This window comes from Rhamphochromis sp. 'chilingali' (genome assembly GCF_963969265.1).
Source record: "Rhamphochromis sp. 'chilingali' genome assembly, chromosome: 9".
Taxonomy (NCBI): Eukaryota; Metazoa; Chordata; class Actinopteri; order Cichliformes; family Cichlidae; genus Rhamphochromis; species Rhamphochromis sp. 'chilingali'.
Genome location: NC_137936.1, coordinates 22,007,473 through 22,029,870, shown reverse-complemented (window position 1 = coordinate 22,029,870; position 22,398 = coordinate 22,007,473). Strand labels below are relative to the sequence as shown.

Below are 22,398 nucleotides of genomic sequence, written 5' to 3'. Positions count from 1 at the left end.
AAATAAATTGCTGTTGAATGTAGCAACATATCAATGCTTTTATGTAGTTTGTGTTTCCAGTTAATAAAACGTTTAATTAAACATAAGAAACCTGTTTTCTCATTCTTCACAGGAGCAGTGAATACACTAAATGGACAAAAATACTGGGACAGGAAACCCATGCCTGTGAAGCTCCCGCTGCACAGTTTTTATGCTGATGTTAATCCGAGAGGAGTTTTGGAGCCCTGCAGTTACTGACTCAGCAGAGACTTGATAACCTTTACACATTATGTGCCTTCATTTGTCACCAGGCATGGCAATCTGCTGCCTGGAGTCCCAGGCCAGCAGGGGACCCCAAGGTCTGATCAACCTCAAACTACAGCAATGGTAATATGCAAGGTTTGCAATGCCAGTAGTTGAGACCTGACTTCCCTAAGGGGTCCTGCCCACCTTTACTCACTCCCATCGCAAGTGGCACACATCAGTCTGTTTAAACAAGCCAAATGTTAGGAAACCTTTTAGGAGTGAAAATAGACAGAAGAAGAAGAGGGGAAAAAGCAGGACAGTGGGGAATGAAGCAAACAATAATGGCTAATAAATATATTGCTCACTAGCTACAGTAAATGCTACTAGTCTAGCCTTAAATGTAGGGGAGAGACAGTCAAAATCATGAAGCTTCCACTAACATGAAGTTATTTCTTCTCTTTACTTAGATGTTTAACATTAGCTAACTTAGCTAGCAGAGCAGCATAGTTAGGACACTGGCAATGGGCCTGTTTGCATAGCTAGCATGTTAAAGCAACACAGAAGCTAGCTACAGTATTAACAGTTTTTAACTTAGTCTTGGGCATTGTTGTCAAAATAAACATGGTTTCTGCCATAAGTAATGTTTTACTGTCATTTTATCGGACTATTGTTTGTGGCGGTGGAGTCAAATTATTTAAAACAAAGTGGCAGTAAATGCTGTTGGCGGGTCCTTCTGTGAATTTTTGTCTGGGGCCCCAAAAGAACAACAACCTTGTTCTGTAACTTTATGGTGAAAACAATCGAATTCAGTAATTACGAAATGTGGCCCAATACTTTTGTCCATGTAGTGTATTTGAAATTTAAACTCTGCCACAAACCTTAAGACTACAATATTCCTTCTAATTTTAAGATATTAGATTTATAAAGCTTTGAGAATAGTGCATATTATATGGCAAACATTCTGGTAGTGCTGCAGTAACTGTGGTGGAGTAGGTGTAAGGAGAGAAATGAAAATTAATAATAAACAGAAGCCTGTCTGGATGATTGCATGTGACAGGATGTCTGACAAGTAACACTGATGGGGTGTCAAAAAAGGGTGGGGGCTGATTTTACTTTGCTGCAGAGGATCTATGTCTGTAACTATGGTAACATGACAGTCAACTACACCAACAGTATGAAGCAACAAGACGGGATGAATTATTGGTACACTACTGCCTTATAGTGAGTACCCTGGCCCCGATTCCAGTTCGCACAACCTTCACATGGGATTTAATTTGATTTTCAATAACAGGTTGTTGTCAGTGAGGATATGTGTGTCCATGTGTGCAAAAGAGAGTGAGAGAGACAGAAAGATGAAGGTGGGCAAATCATTAAATAACACAGACGCTTTTGACTAAAATACACACTCGCCTCAAAGTTTGCAATGTGGCAGTCAAATGTGAAAATATTTTAAGCCAAATATACCGCTGCTACCTGAATATTTTCTTGTCACTGCTGGTGATTCAGCTCAAAGGACATGTAGGAGGTAAAATTTGTTTTATGCCAAGCCAATGTGATTTGCCACAACAGCGTCACACTCCCAGGTAAAAAAAACAAACAAAAACAAAGTTAACACTGCAACTTATACTTGAATGTTCACCCAGTGACTTGGTGATTTGATTGGAATTAGTTCACATTAATGTCTATAAAGACATAAAAATGTGAGGTTTGGATGAGGGGATGATGGATGGAAGATGAGCAGAGGGAGACAAACTCACAACCTGAAATGTCACGCCGTGGGTATCACCCTTAGTCCTGCGCTCCTAGCACTCTGAGGAAACAAACACACATTCACCAATGAGAAGACAGTACACCCAACCATGGGACGAGATATCAAGATGAATTTGAAATCCAGCGTGAACAAGAAAAAGACAGAAGAAATAGAGAAAATGAAAACGCAAATAGCAAGAACGAAAGACAAAAAAAAAAAACTTCAGAAATGCCAACCTCAAGATGGAGACTGTTGTTGTAAATTAAAAACAAATAAATCAATAAACTACAAAAAATAACTTTCTGCTCATGACAGGATGGCACCCCTGAAGCAAAGAGAGTGGAGAAGCAGACTGACAGAGTTCTGACTCACGGCCAGTAGTGGGAGGAGCAGTAGCAGCAGTAGTGCTTGTAGGAGAGGAAAGGGCATTGGACAAGGACACGTGACTAGGACTAGAAACATTGGTTACATCCTGGGTCTGGCTGGTGGTGGATGATTGGCGTCTCAGAGCCCCTGCCCCCTGAAAGGAGGTGCCACTCTTGAAGGTGTTGACTACTTCAATCTGTAGGAGAGCGGGACAGGAGAGGACAAATGGCTGCTCAGAGTGACACAGACCAAATGGTAACACAGGTTGATTGGTAGGGTGACTGGTGGTAGAGGGAGTATCTCAGTCATGACATGATGGAGGGCAGCTAAAAGTCAGGGTGTGGTGTCCCCACAGCAAAAACACTGAATCTGATCTAAAGAGCTGGTTCACCCAAATTACATGTGAGCTATAATGGTGGCCATGCAAATACTCTGGGTTCCCTTCAGATTTGTTGCGTGATGCTGATACAGAGCAACATTAAAAACATTTTATTAAAATTCAGGAGCTAATATTTATCTCTGGAAAAGAAACACAAATCATTTTCGTGTAAAATTTAAGAGAAGTAAGCGTGAGCAGTCTACAGTAGAAGAACTTTCTACAAAGCAAACATTTCATGTTCGTTCTGATAGTGTTTCTTTTTTACCCAGAGTAACACTGATGTTGTTTGCATTATTGTTCTACGTTATTAGCACCACAGAACAAACTTGTATTCAGTACCTAAAATATGATATTACAAAACCTTGGGAAATTACAACTTTCTGCATGGCCAGATAGCATAAGAGGAAGATTGCCAAAAGCTTTGTTTTCCTTTAATTTGGGTGATCCCACCCTTTGACTTACTATCTGATGTAAACAAATTAAATTCACAGATGCAGCCATTCACATCATGCAGTGCATGTTGTTTTGTGACATCTTCACTGAAAAAGAAAGTTAAGATTTAGTTCAAATTGGGTTTCGTTTTTCTTTCTTTTGTTTAAATTCCTGACCAATGCATATACAGTTGTGATTAGAAGTTTATATGTACTCATCATGGGTGTCAATGTCATGGTAAATTGGGGCTTTAAATGATTTATTTGACCTGTTCTTTTTGCAGGGTAGAATGATTATGCAGAATTTACCACTTCAACCAACCTCCTCTCATCTGATGATGAAAGTTTGGCTCTTATTCCAGACCTTGGCAAATTGTACATATGTGCAATTAACTTGTACTGAGATAGAAATCTACAGTTGTCCTTCTTGGATCCTCAGTGAGTTCCTTGGTCTTTCATATTGTTCTGAATGTGAGTGTGACTGATCAGTCATGATCACTAATGAGAAGTTATTAAGCCTTAAAGTCAATTTAAAAGGCATTGTAGAACCTTAAGCAGACTTTATTAAAGTGTACATATATATTTGAGCTTAGATATGGATCAGAGAAAATACAAAATAAATTCAAACTTTTGCACCCAGTTATTGTTTCTTAAAGTCATTACAGACATTCGCTGTACAATCATTCAACCCTGGAAAAAGAACAGTTCAAAGCAATCATTAAAAGCTCCAAAGTACCATGACATTCATGCCCATGATGACTGTATGTAAACTTCTGACCACATTTGATCATAACCAGCTTATTAATAAGGATTCTATACTTTAACACTAAACACTGTCATTTGCGTACAGCACAGATACTGTTCTGGCTGTAGTTTTTTAACTTGCTCTTGCGGATGTTAGGCAGCATCTGTCCACAGTACTACACCCAGGCCCATCAATAACACATCAGTGAGACGAAACCAGATCCAGCACACAAGCCGGACTGTCTGCAATATCACAGTGATACCGGTCTGCAGAGCTCACAAATGTGAAAACAGTTCAGTGGCTATATACTTGTATTTAACTCTTGGAGCTTCCACAGGTCCATGGCGGTGATCTAGGCAGTCCAGCGAGGCAAAATGGCATCTTTATGCTCCTGAGTAATTCATCTTGAGATAAAAGGACTTTAAAACTGTGACTGACTAACATGACCAACATATAAAATACAGTCTATCACTTCCTCATGGGCAATGCCTGAGGTGGAGAGACCTACACAAAACAGATCTTCTGAGAAACACAGACAAACAGTAAAAGAGAAGCTTTTTAGTAAATATTAGGGGTGACATATTTACCTTTTAGTGTTTTTATTATATAACTGGACAAAATTATTATATTATTATTATGGAACTCAGCATATTATTGTGTAAAATTAAAGGGAATCTTAAACTGATTTTTAAACAAGTAACCATAAAGTCCACATGCTGTATCCATATATTAACTGGGATTGAACTGTCTCTGTTACTTGCCCTCACCTGAGTCTGAATGCGGTTGAGTCCTCTGAACCAGAGGATCTGTCCTCTCCTCAGCTCCCTCTCTGCGTGGTCGATCTCCTCATTTTCTTCATTAACATCCTCCTCTGGCAGCTCATCTTTCTGAGTTAACTGCCCTGCCCGCCGCAGGAAGCGCAGTCTGCTATTGGGTATGGTGGCTATCACCTAACCCGCAGAGAAGTAAAAGCACTAAGTGATGTACTTACTGTAGAGATGCACAGACAGGAAAATTGACCAAAAGACTTAGAAAGGGAAAACTTTGCCTATTACCTGTCCCCACACAAGCTCCCCCAGCCCGAGGAAAACACACCACATCCACTTTTCCAAGTCTAGAGGTTGACAGCTGAATGGCTTCCCTCCAAACTGCACAATCACGATCTATGCAAAGTATAAAGTACACAGAAAACTGAAAATTACCATTACTTATCTGAAAAAAATATAATAATTAATAATTAAAATTAAAAATAACTGAGAAAAACAAGTAATTTCAGGAATTAATGCATCCACTTACCTGCACAGCAAACGTGCCAAAAACAATCGAGCAGAAAATGGGGTTCCTGAAGATACCGTCAAAAACATTCCTCTCTCCGTGGATTTTGCGGGCATTTATCTCATTAAACAGCTGCATCATGACAAAGGTGTTAAAGATGATGGTGTAGTGCTCAGAGGGTGGAGAGTGGAGAGGAGCATTGCGGCCACTGTCGATGTCAAAGATCTGCTCACCTGGAAGGAAAAGAAAGAGAGTCAGGGAGTCAGATTTATGCCATAGTCTTTAAATCTGTAATATCCTACATCGGTATAACAGAGCAAAATAACCGTGCGTACCAACAAAGAGCAGTGTGAAGATGATAATGAGCTGATAGACTCCATGTCCTAAGATGTTCTTTGTCATGGTGCTGGAGATGAGAGGCTTATTGCGACCGTATGGCTTCCTCTTAAGCAGAGACTCCGTGGGAGGCTCTGTCGCCAGAGCCAGGGATGCAAAAGTATCCATGATAAGGTTCACCCACAACATCTGCACTGCTTTCAAAGGAGAGTCCTAAAGAAAGGTGACAGTAACATGTATCAATAACAGAATAGAATAATAGAACTACAATATAACCAGGCATGAAACATAAGTGTATTTCTTGAAGTTGTAAGCACTTATCATCTTTCGAATTACTGATTAGGCAACAGTAAACCAACTTGGATGAAATTCCATTTCATCACCATCAACTGTGTTAAAAATGACCATGATAGCGGGCTGGTATTACTTTGCAATCTTTTTCATCCTTCTGACCTGTGTGATGCAGGCACCAGTGAAAGCCACAATGACAGCTACAACATTGACAGTAAGCTGGAACTGAAGAAACTTGGAGATGCTGTCGTAGACATTTCGGCCCCACATAACTGCTTTCACGATGCTGCTGAAGTTGTCGTCGGTGAGAATGATATCTGATGCTTCCTTGGCCACATCTGTACCAGCAATACCCTGGAAGAATGATGACAAGCTGCAGTGAGAAAGAAACTGGAGTTTTCTATTTCACAGCTGCTCTCCTTCTAACTTCATCACACTGCAGTATTCCTCAGCCTATCATGTTAAAAATAACGTTGAAGCATATAATCAACTCTGCAGTCAACTGGACAATGCTGGACCCTGTAGATGAGTCACTGTTGTGTTTAATAATAATACCAGCTACCTAAGGAGTCAGTGTGCATGTAATCAGGTAAAGCGCAGACTGTAGGAGGGACTCTCTTTCTGTATTATGTTATATTTTGAAGGAGAAGCACGAGCAGCACCTTCTAGGCAGTGGCTGGATTTGGACAAGGATGCCCTTATTAGTGAAAGTGTGGAGTGAATACTTATGCGGACATCTTTTTAAACATGTCTCATTAAATGAATTAATGTGCGTGATTAGGTTGAAATCTGAGCCCAAACCAATCTCCTTCAATCAGATTTCCTGCTTAAGCACAGAAGCTGAAATACTTTTTTACAGTATCTTACAGGACCACAGTGTAGAAGGAGAGCTGCAACTCATGTTACATAAGACCTATTAAAATATATATATGGTTTTTGCTATAACGTTTTTAACAAGCTGAACAAGCTTCTGCAGAATAACTGCGTTAATAATGAAATCCACTAGGGGGAGCTCCTTATCCACGCAGCCAGAGTGAGAGCGCCTGAGAAGAATTCTTAAACACTGCAGAGGTGAAAAAGACATCTGCAGATGTTGACTGAGATCAGTCTCACAAGAATGCAAGATAAGGCATGAACAAACAGCCAAACAAAACAGGAAAGAAGGGCTGCTTACCATGGCAAATCCAACGTCAGCTTTCTTTAGAGCAGGCCCATCATTGGTCCCATCTCCAGTCACAGCCACCACCTGCCTCTGGTCTGCCATAGTGCTGTCAATAATGCCTGCAATAAAGAGATAAACAAAGCAGCATAGGAAGAAGTGCATATACACATAAAGCACAAAGACTCAAGAAACAAGGAAAGGCAACAGTAATGATCTCTGTCTAAGTCAGAGCAAAAAGTGTGCAACCAATTCACCTTTGACGAGTGTGTGTTTGTCGGTTGGGGATGATCTAGCCAGTACTCGGAGTTTAGGCCAAACTTTATCGATACGCTCCTGTTCCACCTGCACACACACACATAGACACACACAAACACAAATTGAAAGAGAGGAACAAGAGCAACACTTTTGCTTATTTTTCCTTAACCTCTGCAACTCTCTTCCATGAGTGGCTCACTTTTTACCTCCTCTCACACTGACAGTATTTGCTGTACCTCTCCTTTCTCATTGCGGATCCTCCTGTTGAACTCTTTGCCATCGATGCACAGGAAGTCCTCTCCTGGGTGGATGATACCACACTTGATGGCTATGGCTCGGGCTGTGTTTATATTGTCTCCTGTCACCATACGCACTGTGATGCCTGCACGCTGGCACTTCTGAATGGCATCAGGGACCTAAAATAGGGAGACACATGCACAATCATTCAGTACAACAGAAATATGTAAAAAGGAAAGCATATTTCACCTATTATTTAAAGCTGCACTAACCAAATTTAACCAATTAATACTAAGACTGAGCATAATGCAGCCAGCTTTTACTGTGCGGAGGTCTGGCAAACCTTTTATTTCAAGGAAGCCTTCTGATATACCCAGTAGTAGAAGGAGCTGCATTTCTGACCACTGGATGAATTAAATTAAGATTTTCACTTTTTCTCTGGTTTTCTCTGGTTTTGTTCTCCACCAACTCCTGAGGGAATTTTAAATTCCATTTGCCATCTGGTGGCACATGCACAGTTTTCAGAGCTTCAGTATTTGAGTAGTGTTTATAAATGAAAAAACAATCTTGCAGTTATTCACAAAACACAAACACATGCAAGCAAGTAAATCAAAGCCCCATTATTATTAAGTTCTCCAGATAGTATTGCAATAAATTAATTATGACTACTCATGTATGGATATGGATCTGTAGTTGAAGCATCTTGCAAAAGAGTAGTAATTCAGAAACACATATTTCTCCTTGCAAAGGTCAGTGTGGGCGAGCTCTGCTCTCCAAACCCACACATAAACAATTGTGCTCACGTACCATAATAACAACTTGCATCAGTTTACACATACATGCAGGCAAGTAATTCTTTCTGCCTTCACACATAAAAAACATAAAACATGGATCCATCATTGAAATGTGCGCTTGCATCATGCATTAAACTGCCGAATCGAACTGCTTATGCATGCAAGCATAGAGAAGTTTGTTTTTACAAAGTATGGCTATACAGCGGAGGAGTGCAGGTCTTTAATAAGCTGGAGGTTAAAATAAAAACAGATAGGATTTTTTCGCCTACTTAGAACTACATAACTTTTGCACAGCAGCTGCTACATGCAAAAATGATTATCCTAAATATGAAAACCTACAACAGTCAAAGAAGGGAAATTATTTCATTTAATTCGATATTTGAAGAAGAACAATATTTGCTTCAGTCACAACAAAACCATCTTTAACCTATATCAGCCTGTCATTTCATCAATTACACAAAATAAAATAGCCAACTAATACGTATACCAGTTAATACTCTGAAGAGGTCAACGAAGTTAAATATTCTTCAAATGTAAACAGAAAAAAAAAAGAAAAAAGTAATATGTAGTAATGTGATTTTTATAAGTTAAACAAGCTCATGCTCTATATTATCCAGATATTGACTCATTGTTATCAAGATATCAGGTTCCTGTTTGGCTCGTCTGTCATCCCTGGTATTTAGTTAAACCTTTCATTTCTCTTGGACTCGTACTGCTCAAGATGACTGCTCACTTGAAACTAGGAGGTGAAGAAAAGACTGGAGGTTTATTAAAATTACAATCTGGTCCATCAGAGGAAGAAAGTAGGAGTCTAGTAGGTGAGACTGGGAAACAAGCACCTCGTGCCTCTTATATGGATCTGGTTACACTCTCATTTTCTACCATTTCTCTCTACCATTCCTACCCATCATCCTCCTGCCTTCTGTCATCCTTCTGACAGAAATCTGATTTTGAACATTTCTCAGTCTCTCATTCCCTCCACTATTCTCTCTCGTCTCTCTGGGGCCGTTCTCAGAGAGCATCCACTTATTAAACAAACATTGCATTACAGAGGAAGAAATTAGAGACTAATAAACAAACCAAAACCATGTTTACTAGTCTGTTTGACCCTTTTAAAATAATGGAATGTCATCTAATTTCCAGTATTAACCAGTTTTAGCAAAGAGCCTGGAAAGTCTTTACTGGATTGTAGCAGTTTCTGTGCACTGCTTCTCAACTGGGTTATTGAAAATGACAGATACCGAGTGACCTCTAGGGTTGAGTAGAGAGAGTAATCTGCAAACTTTGAGGCTATGCATCACTGCGAAGGGCTATGTTAACACAGTATATATGGGTGGCATAGTGGTGGTGTGGTTAGGAAGAAGGTTCCTGCTTCAAACTGAGACCCTCCTGTGCAGAGCTTGCTTATTTTCCTTGTGCGTCCATGGGTTTCCATTAAGTACTCTGGCTTCCACCCACAGTTCAAAGACGTGCACATCAGGTTAACGCGTAAGTCTAAACTTGCCATGGATGTAAAACAGTTTATGGGATGGATGCAGTGGATAACCTCTACAATAATAAGTCTATAATAACTCCAGGTTTTGTATTCGTGTCTTTTCCCTAACTCCTCCTAGACACATTGATCAATCTGGATGACAAACTGTCTAAGGTGGCAGGGTTATCAATTTCTATTATTCAATAGCTTTATTGAATTTGTGTTTAGGGAATACTAATAATTTTCAGGAATTATTTTATAACATTCAAATTCTTACAAATTATATGTGTGTAGCAGCTGATCTCAAAACCAACAACATAATTGTAACTATGTTATGTGTACATTTGTTTGATGTTTATGACACTATATTGACAGCTTATATATTGATATAATTTTGAAAAAAAGAATAAGAGCAGGGTTTTGCTAGTATATGCTCAGAATATGACTTCTAGTTAAAGCACTTTGAGTGGACAGTAACAACATAAAAACACTATGTAAATGTGGCCACACTACATATTCATTTTACTGTACAGTATGTTCAGCATTAAATATTTGATTTCTTTTGTATTTATTCATCTGAACACTATAATTTTCCCCAAATTGCAAAAAACCTTCCATAATATTGCAATACAAGAGGGGATTCTCAGTTAATATAGCTCAGCTTTGGAGAGAAAGATAGAGACATCACAATGACAGAAAGAGATTTGCAGAAAATGCGAAAGGAAAAGGAGTCATCAAAAAGAGGAACATCACCACAGACAGAGGTGGAGAGGAGAAAACATGTTGGGTTGGGGCTGAATGAGCAATGCTGTTCTAGAAAGAGCAGGAGGATGGAAACAAGATGAAAGGAAGCAGTTGAATAATCCAGTAGTCAGTTAATTTTCCTGCTTCCTTCTCCCTGCACTGGAGCTGTGAAGCGAGGTCAGCTTTCCTACTGTACACAGATACCTCTTTCTTCCAATTATAATACACTCTATTCCTTCATGTGAAATTTATCATTAAAAACTGTACCCCTGAAGAAATTGCTTTATGATGAATCACTTATTGCATTGAACATTTCTTTTTGTTTCAACGGATGATTTTACAAAAGTGATCAGAAGAAATAAGCTGGTCTCATCTAAGAATTGATTTGGTGTTTAAAATTCAAATTAATACTTTGATCCTCATCTATACAATAAACCTTTATGTAAAGAGACACTGCTTCAAAGTAACAGCGAGGACATACCACTGGTTATGACACAGCTGCTGAAAGCTGGTATTATAAACCATTTGTTCGACATCCCCCTCCTCTCAGTCCATTACTAAAATATCTCTCCTACCTCTGGCCTGACGGGATCCTCTATTCCGACAACACAGATGGCTGTGAGGTCATTCAGGATGTTGTTCTCATCATCCCAGTTGGGCTCAGGATTGCTGGAAAAGTCACGATACGCCACACAGATGGTCCTCAAGCCATCACACGCCATGGGCTCAATCACTTTCTTCACCATCTCATCCTTGTCTCGTGGACGGAAAACCCTTGGCTCACCCACCTCGTTTTGGATATGGCTGCATCTGCAAACAAGGGTGTGGCGTAGGTTGAGAGGGTCATTTTAAATTATATACTGTAACATTGGTATTGTCTGTGTTTTTAGTGCTTGGAAATGAGCCAGCATTTAAAAAAGAACAAAATATATAGTCAAATCTCTCAGCCTGGCATTACTGCTTTGCTTAAATGAATACTGGTGAATCAAAAAAGGATGCACTGAGAACTGCAATGCTGTGCAAAAGAAAAGACATAGGGACTAATATGCCTTTTGTGGCAGGATACCACAATATTTAAAAAAAAGAAAGTGCATTGGGGTACACACTGTAGAGAGCTCAAATGGAGGACAAACAATTTCCTCTAAAAGATTTTTAAAAAACAGCTAACACATTTCCTAAATAACTAAAGTACTGTAGCCAAAAGATAATTACATTTGATCAAGACTAAACTGATTTGCTAAACAAGTTAAATATATCAACAGACAAACTGAAAACAAACAGGTGTACTGGCATACAGCCAAATACAAATGCTGTACATCATTTACGGAAAAGCAACTGAACCATAATTAATGCAAACGTCCTTTTAGGACCTGTCAGCTTGACAAAAATGTGAATTTAACCTTTCATACATTGTATTATTGAATCTCTGTTTATATTAACTGTAACACCTATAATGTAGAAACATAAAAAATACTATTGAATTCAAGTAATTTTATGACTTTTTATTTAAAAAGTCATAAAATAAAAAGTCTTTTTATTTAACATTAACATTAAAGTCATAAAATGACTTTAATGTTAATGCTGATCAAATACTCTTAATTAACCGCACTTGATTAAAAAGTTGTCTGGAGCATTGAGGTGCGTGTTAAACACATCTGCAATGATCTTTAAGAAGCACAGATTTATTCTTCCTTAGCAAGAAGAATCTGGATTAAACATTAATCTGGGAAAGACTACAAGCCTATTTCCAAACAATTTTTACTCCATTATTTTACAATGAGAAAGATTTGGGGTGGGGGATCAGATCCAAGATGAGACCATGCAATGCTGCAAATAGAATTTCACATTTCTCCTTCTGCATCTCAGGTTTTTCTCAAAACCACTCACTGTAATGTTACTGTAACGCCCTGCAAAATGACATGATTGTAAGACATACTGCTAGAAACTTACACTGAATGTAGTGTAAATCTGCAGAGCACCTTATTAAATTATATAACTGCAACTTCCAGGTTATTTTAAACCATTAAACCAGACTCACTTTTTGAGTACAATCTCAGAGGCTCCCTTGCTGTACATCCGGAAGCTACCGTCAGGCAGCTTTATGACAGTGCTCATCGACTTCCTGACAGAGTTGAAGGTATAGACTTTGTAAAGCTTCTCCTCTGGGATCTGGTTTCTTATTGGCTGGTAATCCCGCTTCAGGTCCAAAACTAGTCCCAGCAGGCCACACTCTGTCTTGTTGCCCACCTGCTTCGGCAGACCGCCTTCCTTATCTGGGGGCTGTAAAATGAGGGACAGGAAAAAAAAGATTTAAATGTGTTCAGTTATATTTTTAGTCTAATATTAAGTAGGCATGCTAAAAAAGAAGACCTAAGGTTTTACGCATCAGGAAATAATAAAAAATAAACTGGTCTTTAGCAAGTTTTACAATTAGATAAATGCAACCGTAGATGAACAACAAAACATGACATGTTACACCTTTCACTACTTAACAAAAACTAAGCCAAAATAAAGAATCAGTGATGTGAATAACTAAATACACACTTACTGCTTCCATAGGAACTAAGAGGAAGTCAACAAGCAGCAGCCACCAGGTGCTGCTGATCAAATGCTCTTAATTAACTGCACTTGATTAAAAAGTTGTCTGGAGCATTGAGGTGCGTGTTAAACACATCTGCAATGATCTTTAAGAAGCACAGATTTATTCTTCCTTAGCAAGAAGAATCTGGATTAAACATTAATCTGGGAAAGACTACAAGCCTATTTCCAAACAATTTTTACTCCATTATTTTACAATGAGAAAGATTTGGGGTAGGGGATCAGATCCAAGATGAGACCATGCAATGCTGCAAAAAAAACCCCAAAAAGCTACATCTTAATGCTGAAGTTCATAACAATACAATTAAAAAAAAGACTGAAGTGAATTATGACTTGTTTTGGAAGATCTTCCAGGTTTGGAAGGTCTTTTTTTTCCAAAAAGAACCTAGACGCAATTGCATCTGAACAAATCACACGACTTCTGGAACAATATACTTTGGACAGATGAGCCCAACATGAAGATATGTGGCCATAATGCACAGTGCCACTTTTGGAGAAATCCAAACACAGCATATCACCATAAATATATGATACAAGCTGTCAAGCATGGTGCTGGCGGGCTGATGATTTGGTGTTTTGCAGCCACCAGACCTGCACACTTTGTAGCCCCTGAATGAATCATGAAAGGTTTCTAGTCAATTATAAGGCCATTTTCCAGACAGCTAAAGCCTGACTGAAAGTGAGTCATAAAAGAGGACAATGACGACAGAATGACGGCAGTGATACCTTAAGAGAGCTGTGCACAAACAAATGTCTGCAAATGTCAATACAAGTTGAAGGTACTGAGTCATGGGATGTACTCAGTTTTTCACAGAACTCCATGACGTCAGAGAATTTACCCTCTTTTTTTTTCCATGACTGTACATATGGCTTTACTTTTTTTTTTTTTAATCTATCTGTAATTGTTATTCACTTAACTGCAACTTAAGATAATTTTACAACATTGTTACACATATTGTTTCTACCTAATCCAACACTTCGACTTTTAAATGTTCTTAGTTTGCGTTTCCTCATAGGGTAAATGAAAATAATCCTGCCACAGAGAGAAAGTTTTCAGTGTAATATATTTCATACACTCATGTGATCTATTCACTGAATGAGATTCTCTCTCCTTCAGCTCAGTGCGACCAGTGTAATGCTTGAAATAGCTGCTGGTGATAATTAACCAGCTAGCAGGTGAAAGGGTCACTTTGTGTGGGAGGGCAGAAGATGAGATAGATGGAATCAGGTTTAGATCGTCTTATTTCAGGCACACAGCTCAACCCTGTGAAATCTGTAATTGTATACTTGGAACCATGTATTGCTCTGGTTCAGTGAACATGTCAGTGGATAGACATAGCACGTAATATCATTTTCTACCTAACATATGCAAGTATGGTTGGAAATGTGTTGTGATAGGCTCATAAGTACTCTGTGTTTTAGGTGTGCATCCAGTGTTTTGGGTTTATTAGCAGCCATTAGGAGTCATTACTATTGCCAGTTGTGTGTGTGTAAGTTTGTGTGTGATACAGTATCTGTGCAGGTGGCTACAGTACATGTGTGCCACCATGTACACACTCACGCTACAAGCAAGAGTGCGAATGTTTGTGCATGTGGTCAGCTTGTCAAAGGCCCAGCGTTGCCATGGTAACATTGGGCAAAAGAACAAGAAGAACACGAAGAGACTTGGGAAAAGAGAGGGTGCACTCTCGACCACTTGGGGATTCTTACTCCTTGGCTCCATTCCTCTTTCATGATTTTCCCTCATTTCATGTCACACATATCCTCAAATCCTTCTGCGTTTCCTTCTTCATCTTTTCCCAGCCCCCATTCATTAACATTTCCAGAGCTTTTTTCTATTTAGGAAGAAATAACGCATGTACAGAAACTACCTGTCACTATGACAGGATAAATCTCACTATAGTCAATATCTTAGTAAGTAAAGGGCCAAACAACGCATGAAAAAACAAAGGAAGAGCATTCCAGTCCAAAATCACAGAACCTCAGGGACCTGCCAGGGACATATGAGTGCAGACGCCCTCTGGTGTAACCTGGTGCCTGTCCATGAAAAGCTCTCCATGTCAGTAAAAGAATCTTAAACTGCACTCTGAAATAAACCAGAAGCCAGTGCAGCTGCGTCAAAATTTGAGTCACACGTGGAAACTCTGAGGATTTTATCAGAAGTCTGTCAGCAACATACTGAACAACCGTTCTAGGGAGGTTTTGGTAAGACTTGTGTATAGTGCACCGCAGCAATCCAATCGCAATGAAACAAAAGCATGTATCTTACAGAGACTCATATGTTCAGACACATCTCAGGAGCGATCCCTGCTGTTATTATTCATAACACGCCTCTTCAAATCTGCACATCCTCTCAACCCTATTTACATTTGACTAAAATATAAAAACATAAAACTAAATTAAAAAGCTGTTAACCTTCACTCTTAAAAAAATAGTGTGCTCAGATAATGTTAGGAAATAATGAAAAATGACTATTTACTGTATCACTGATTTTCTAGAAAGAAGTCAGACAAATAGATTATCATAGTAGTTGCAACTCATTTTTTAAATTTTACTTTATTTCGCTGTTTCAATTGACTAAGAAAAAAAGTAAAGGTAAATAATAATTTTGTGGTAATAAATTATATTGGCTGTATACATGTTGAAAAACACAGTTAATCATATCTGGGAATACAGTTCATTTTGGATCCCTATTAGCTGGCACTGAGCTGACAGCTAGTCTCCCCGGAATTTTTGCTACATAGTACCTACAGTATGTTTGACACCTACACTCACTGCTACAGAACAGCTTGTCGGGTACACTGTCTTCTTACACGCACGCACACACAGCAGCATGTAGCAACCGCATTGAAAATAATGCTTCTACCTTGGTTGCTTGATCAGCAGACACCTTCAGCTTGAGCTATTTGCTCCAAAATAGATTGACTGCAGGCTGTTCTGCGTTAAACAAGCCTGTGGCCGGGATTAGATTTCAAAGGACAGCTTGGCATTTTGACGATTTGTATTTGCCTTTATTACTGTTTTCTTCACTTGGTCCTTGTCACAGCGTGTTCATAAAGATTCTGTGTTGGCACTATAGTTAATAACGTTGACGATGCACTCCATTTAAAGCTGTCCACATGCTAACGAGGCTTTGATTGAATTCTGATTAACTGCTTTGATATCCTTTTTAAGGTTAATGATGCACAAAAGGCCTAAGAAGAGAAAAGTATGTGGAGTGAAAATACTAGGAGGGCACTTTCCTCGTTTCACCAGTTCTTCCTTATGTGAAACAGCATGGTGGTGCTGCGAAATAGCACCGGTGACTCCCAGCAAGAAGGTCCTGAGTTTCAATCCACCAACTGGGGTCTGACTCAGGATACTCTGTTTTCTCCCACAATCCAAGGATATGCATGTTAGATTAACTGGTGATTTGAAATTGGTGTAAATGTGACCTGGGCAGGCTGCAGCCCAACCACAACCCTGAATTGGATATGTTAATGGATTTCCTTATCTAAACAGAAGTCTAAATAAAGAGGTTGATTTGCAGGTTTTGAAATAATTTAAGGTAAATTTGTGATTTTAGGCTAAACAACTGACTAGAATTTACCTTTATCACATCAAATGCTTTTAAAAAATTTATGCCACTGCCGCTATCAGAATTGGTACTAAAATGATTACCAAAATCAATTTTTTTGTTTCTGTAACGGTTAACCCACCAGCACGTGCAAGCCTTTTAATCAACACACAAAAACACATTATTATTGTTTGATTAAGATGCCAAATTACAGTCATTTACTTGCATATAAAAATTTGTTTTAATGGTTGAATTAATTTCTGACTTCTTGTGCCAGCTCAAATTTGGGTATAAAAAATGTGAATTCAGTCATTTTCAGTTTTTGACAGATTTTTAAAACATTTGTGTTGTCTCGTTTTTATGGCAGGGGTCCTAATAAATTTGTTAAGCACTGTATCTGCTATCAATATTTGCTTTAGAGGCTCATATTTTGAGCTCAATATTTCTGACCTTCTTGACTATCGAATATTGGATATTGATTAATTCAGGCTGAGGCATTTTTTTTTACTTATCCTTGCAGCTGTTGAGAGCCAGTGGACCCAGCTGAAAAAGTCGTCTAAAATCTCATTAATCATTAAAACCCAATCAGAAGACTGGCCCATCCTCACCTAGTAATTTGACATATCTGGTTTTTATCTAGCTGTATGTCTCACAGACACAGACAAGAGCATAAATACTTTATACAGAGTTTATGGTAAATAACAGAATTAATGCCTTTTTCTAATGACCAATGATTACATCAGGAAGACACTGCCTGTCATTGGCAAATGAGGAGATGGAACAAATGGCCTCATCTGCCCTGTCTGCTAAGTGTTTGGTAGAATAGGCTCCCAGCCAGAAGACCAAATCAAGTTAAACCTCTAAAATGAAAATGACTGAACAAAATGACCAAAATGAGAAACGCACAGTGTATAAAAATAAATGGTAACTTTTAGATCAACTAAATCATACAGAAAACAGTCACTACTCCATTTAAATGTTGTGTAATGGCTGCCTTCATAGTCCATCCACCCATCCATCCATCAATCCAAATACAGTATATTAGAGCAGTAAATACTTAACCATGTTTGTTAATTTAAATGACAGCTATTTCAACTTCAGCTTAGCTACTGGCACAACTCCTGTTCCAGCAGAAGAGTATTGCGGAGAATAAAAGGAATTTACAGCTACCTCAATAACAAAACAAGACAGCAGGAAAAGCAGTGAGTAAACAGATAATAAACAGAAGACAGCCACAAACACCGCTGCCTTGTATTCTCAGAGATTCCGCAGAGGTTTAGCTTGACGTCGGTTTCTACGAACAAGGACGCTTTCTGGCATGGGATGCCCAGTGTTGGCATGATGAGACAACTGTTGGCACACCCTGGCCTGGACATGGCTAACGACCAGCTGCCCTCTCCCTAGTCCTTGGGTGTTCCTGCAGGCAAGGACATATGCCAGAGGGAGTGCTGGCAACTTTACTTCCTTTTCCACCTGGGGCTCTCCTTAATCCAGCCCTCCTGCTCCTTCCAACTCCCTTATCATGCTCTCTCTGCAATCTTTTCCTACTTTAGTTACACCGCCTTTATTTCACCGACCCCCCATTTTTTATTCACACTCTAGTCCTATCCTGCTTTGTTGTTTTGGATGACTTTCTGTTCTCATTTTTGCTGTCCCAGTCTCTTACAAGGTGCTCCACCTCCTCAGCCCACGCCTTCTTTTTTCTCTTTTCTTTTTTTCTTTTCTCTTTGCATGTAGGAGTAGATGATATCCTTGCTCGCTGCATGACTCTAACAGCCAACTGGGCTAAGGCCTGGAGGAGTGCTGGGGGGGCAGTAACACAGTCTTCCAGGGCATGATGAGGACACTTGTCACGCGAGTGTCTTTTCTCTTGTGTTTCCCTTTCTTTTTCCATCCTGATTTGCATGTATCCTTACTTTGCATTTCACTGCCTCTTCTCTACATATTGAATCCCCCTCTCTCCATATTCGTTTCTCCGTCTCATTATATTCTTTACTTGCCTCTCTACTGCAGATTTCTGACTACTGCAAAAGCACAAGGCAGTCATAATACACAGAATCAGCATCTAGTAAATATACTTTACTACTGACCCTACACCCACCACCAATACTAATAAAACCGATACTACTACAACTAATAATAATAATAATGAACAGTGTGCCTTCTTCCACAGTCTCTTTTGTCCTCTCTTCCTCCCCTTACCCAGAACCAGTTGTCGCAGATGGCTGCCCCTCCCTAAACCTGGTTCTTAACAGTTTCTTCCTGTTAAAAGGGAGTTTTCCTTCCCACTGTCGCCAAGTACTTGCTCATTGGGGAACATCTGATTGTTTGGGTTTTCTCTGCATTATTGTAAATGGCCTGCATTTGTATAGCGCTTTTCTAGTCCCTAAGGACCCCAAAGCACTTTACACTACATTCAGTCATTCACCCATTCACACACACATTCACACACACATTCACACACTGGCGATGGCAAGCTACATTGTAGCCACAGGGTCTTTACCTTACAATATGAAGTGCCTTGAGGTGATGGCTGTTGCGATTTGGTGCTATATAAATAAAATTGAATTGAATATTAACAGGTAATTGTGCCCTGAAATTTGCCTTGACATAGTTTGATTTCTGTTGATGCACATGCAATCATGTGTTTCAATCATGTGTTTCTCAGACTGATAACATTCCAAATATGGACTCTTGTATTACCCCGGGCATTGGCTTTGATGAGTGATTGGCAGTTTATTAATTAGATTGTTTCAGTCGAATCACTGGCAAAATTCTTTGTCAACATGCTGTAACAAATACAAAAAAATATTCATGATTCACACGGGATATCTGGCCGTCTTTTTGGCAAGTAAACCGTGCTATGTTGTTGTTGTTACTGCTATATATTATACAACAATTACTATACAAATTGATGCAATTTGATAAAATATCATTGGTTTTACTGCAATTTGCCTTACGTTTGACTCTTCTAAGTATTCAATTGATGCTGCTCTCCTAAAAACTAAAATTAAATATATTATGTAAAGTGACATAGAAATACAGTGCCATGCCCGTGAAACATCAAAACACTGTCATTCTAATGTGATGACAAATCCCGTCACTGTCATCTCAGCAGCACTGTCAAGTAAATGCTGAGAAGAGAAGAGAAGAGAAGAGAAGAGAAGAGAAGAGAAGAGAAGAGAAGAGAAGAGAAGAGAAGAGAAGAGAAGAGAAGAGAAGAGAAGAGAAGAGAAGAGAAGAGAAGAGAAGAGAAGAGAAGTCTGTTGGCCATAGTTGTGCTGTGTATCTGTCTTCTCAGTTTCCCAAAATATTCCAAACATAAGAGGCTGGGTGCTTCAAGCTAAAGACATCCAAAATACTCTCCCTTCCTTTTGCGCAAACAAGCATGCAAGCATGCAATGTCCAGATGACACAAGTACTGTGAGCAACAGCTAATTATATCAAGATATCACCACTTACTAGAGAACAAGAAGAAGAAAGTTCATTTTAATTACAAACTGTTTGTTGTAGAGCGACAAGTAGACATAAACTGAATATTGTTTTTCTAAAATCTACAAATCAGCAGACACATTCTGTTGAATAAATTTATAGGAACATTGCCAACCCTTTTACGTGACATTTGTTCTCCAACATATACTTCAGAGTTTTATTTCTGTCCTCTTTTTGTTTGTACGGGAGCATTATCTACCTCTCTTGTCCCTGACCGGAATAATGACCTGAGCAGGTGGTTGAAGCTACATGAAACTGAGCTCCCAGGACACTCACACAACCATGCTAAACACACACCACTGTGCTGCGCGAATAAACACCTGTGATCTCAATACCTCCTACAATGTCACTATCCCTGAAATGACAGATGTGTGTGTCATATATATGTATGCCCCTTCACAAGTGTCTACACACAGCCTTCCTGTACATTACAGACTATGTTAATATTTCAAACACCTAATGAAAAACTAAAAGAACAAAAGGTAAAGGACAAAAAGAAAATTCCAGTCCTTTGCAGGTATTGCCACTAGGGATGATGCATGTTCTTGGAAATGACGTTTGTGTATTGATGTCATTGCCCGCAAGAGACATCCAAGGCAACCAAGATGTATTTACAGTATGCATTAATGAATACTTTGAAAACATGAATGCAAGCCAGATCAATGAGCATGTGCGACTGTCCATGTGCAGGGTTTCATTGTGTAAGTGCGTACGAACTTCCTCCCTTGAGTAAGAGGCTTTTCCACTTTATACAGCAATCTGTATGTGCTGACAGATGAACCAGAGCTATACCAGTGGTTGTATTATGACGCCAGAGAGGCAATAGGGGGACTGATATGAGTATCAAAGCCTGCCTCTTTGCCTTTGTGTGGTGGCCATCAAAGACTTCCATAGCTATCTTGGCTTCCCACAGGATTGGCCTCTTATATAAGAACACACTAGCCAGCATACTGCAGGCCTGGAGTGGTGCTGAGGGAGTGGGGGCGGCTGGGGGAGGCAAAGAAGGATGGACTAAATATTCCTCAGAAAAGCTTCCTGCTGTATCTTGCTTTGTGAATTCACTTCATTCCTTAATTACATTGTACTTCACACCATACTTTATCTTTCCTTTTATTCATTCTCAAATAACACAACATATGTTATTTTTATACTATTTATATGTTATATTCTGTACTATAATTGTACATTTATATACCGTGCATTTATCTAAGTCTACATAAAGATATAGATGTATAAATGTAGTCTTAGCTACAGTAAGTTGTAGGCAGACAGACGATCCTGTATTTACACAAGCTGGCAAGTTACGAACTTAAAGGTATGTAAGTTAGTATCATTAAGTTTAATTTGTCTTTCAATGCGTGAGGTCACGTCTTGCGAATGAAAAGATCTGGAAAGAAGTAAATGTACTGCTTAATCCCCAGTGTATAAGCTGTGCTCTGCCAGTGCTTAATTCCATTGAGCTAAGCAGCTATAGAAGTACAATAGCCTGATCTAATGCTGCAAAGCATTTCTCCAGATTTTTCTAAGGGATAACATCTTGTAACTGTGGTACATCTTAGTAGAAATATGCTGTGGGAAAAGGAAACTAAGTCAACCTCACTCTCATTGTTTACTACTGTATGTGACAAGAAATATTCACCCGCATTTGAAGACTTGCTGTTCCCCCCCCCCCCCCCCCCCCCCCCCCCCCCCTCTTAGTTACTGTGACAGGATTGAGGTCTCAGTCTCCTCTTAAGTTTGTTTGTTTTTTTGTCTGGTCTGCCTGCTTTGGCCTTTCTTGCCCATTTACTGTACTGTAATTTGCATGACCCACTAGTGCATCTTCCACAATGTATCAAGTATACTCATCCTAAATTGTAGTTATATGCAAAGCTATGAGAAAATATGCAATCCTCTCATGTGAGGGCTTTTAATTAATCATGGTTTTTTTTTCAGAGTGGTAATCACAATTCTAGCAAATATTGACAGGTTTGGACTAATTTACCTCATCAGTTTGTGCTGAAAGAAAACAAACCGTAATCTGTTCAGAACACACAGTATTAAACTGGAACCACAAGAATGTCCTGTTCCTATGTAACTGAAAGTTTTTCTAAAACTAAAGCTCCATTACATTTGACAGTGATTATAAAAAAAACACACACACACAAACAAACAGTTAACAATGTCAAAAACTTTACAGTGCTTAAAATTGGAAATGACCTGATTTTGATTCAGTCTAACTCAGTCTCAAGCCTGCTTAGATTACGCTTAAGTGGTCTTAATTACAACACAGGTTTGGGTCCTGGTCA

The 22,398-nt window shown here is 39.1% G+C and overlaps 1 protein-coding gene across 7 annotated transcripts in view; it reads right to left on the bottom strand.

The window, feature by feature from the left end:
- atp2b2 (ATPase plasma membrane Ca2+ transporting 2) overlaps nt 1–22,398 on the bottom strand; it is a 92,543-nt gene that overhangs the window by 5,225 nt on the left and 64,920 nt on the right. For 4 of the 7 annotated variants that reach the window (XM_080890824.1, XM_080890821.1, XM_080890823.1 and 1 more), the window contains 10 exons: nt 12,503–12,744; nt 11,040–11,274; nt 7,452–7,631; nt 7,215–7,302; nt 6,973–7,079; nt 5,961–6,152; nt 5,507–5,720; nt 5,193–5,404; nt 4,952–5,059; nt 4,664–4,846 (listed from right to left, as the gene is read on the bottom strand). In XM_080890824.1, the coding sequence (XP_080746950.1) occupies nt 4,664–4,846; nt 4,952–5,059; nt 5,193–5,404; nt 5,507–5,720; nt 5,961–6,152; nt 6,973–7,079; nt 7,215–7,302; nt 7,452–7,631; nt 11,040–11,274; nt 12,503–12,744 (1,761 nt within the window). Of the gene's footprint in view, nt 1–1,985; nt 2,036–2,347; nt 2,538–4,663; nt 4,847–4,951; nt 5,060–5,192; nt 5,405–5,506; nt 5,721–5,960; nt 6,153–6,972; nt 7,080–7,214; nt 7,303–7,451; nt 7,632–11,039; nt 11,275–12,502; nt 12,745–22,398 lie in introns of all 7 variants that reach the window. The other 3 variants (XM_080890826.1, XM_080890825.1, XM_080890827.1) reach the window with 3 other exon arrangements.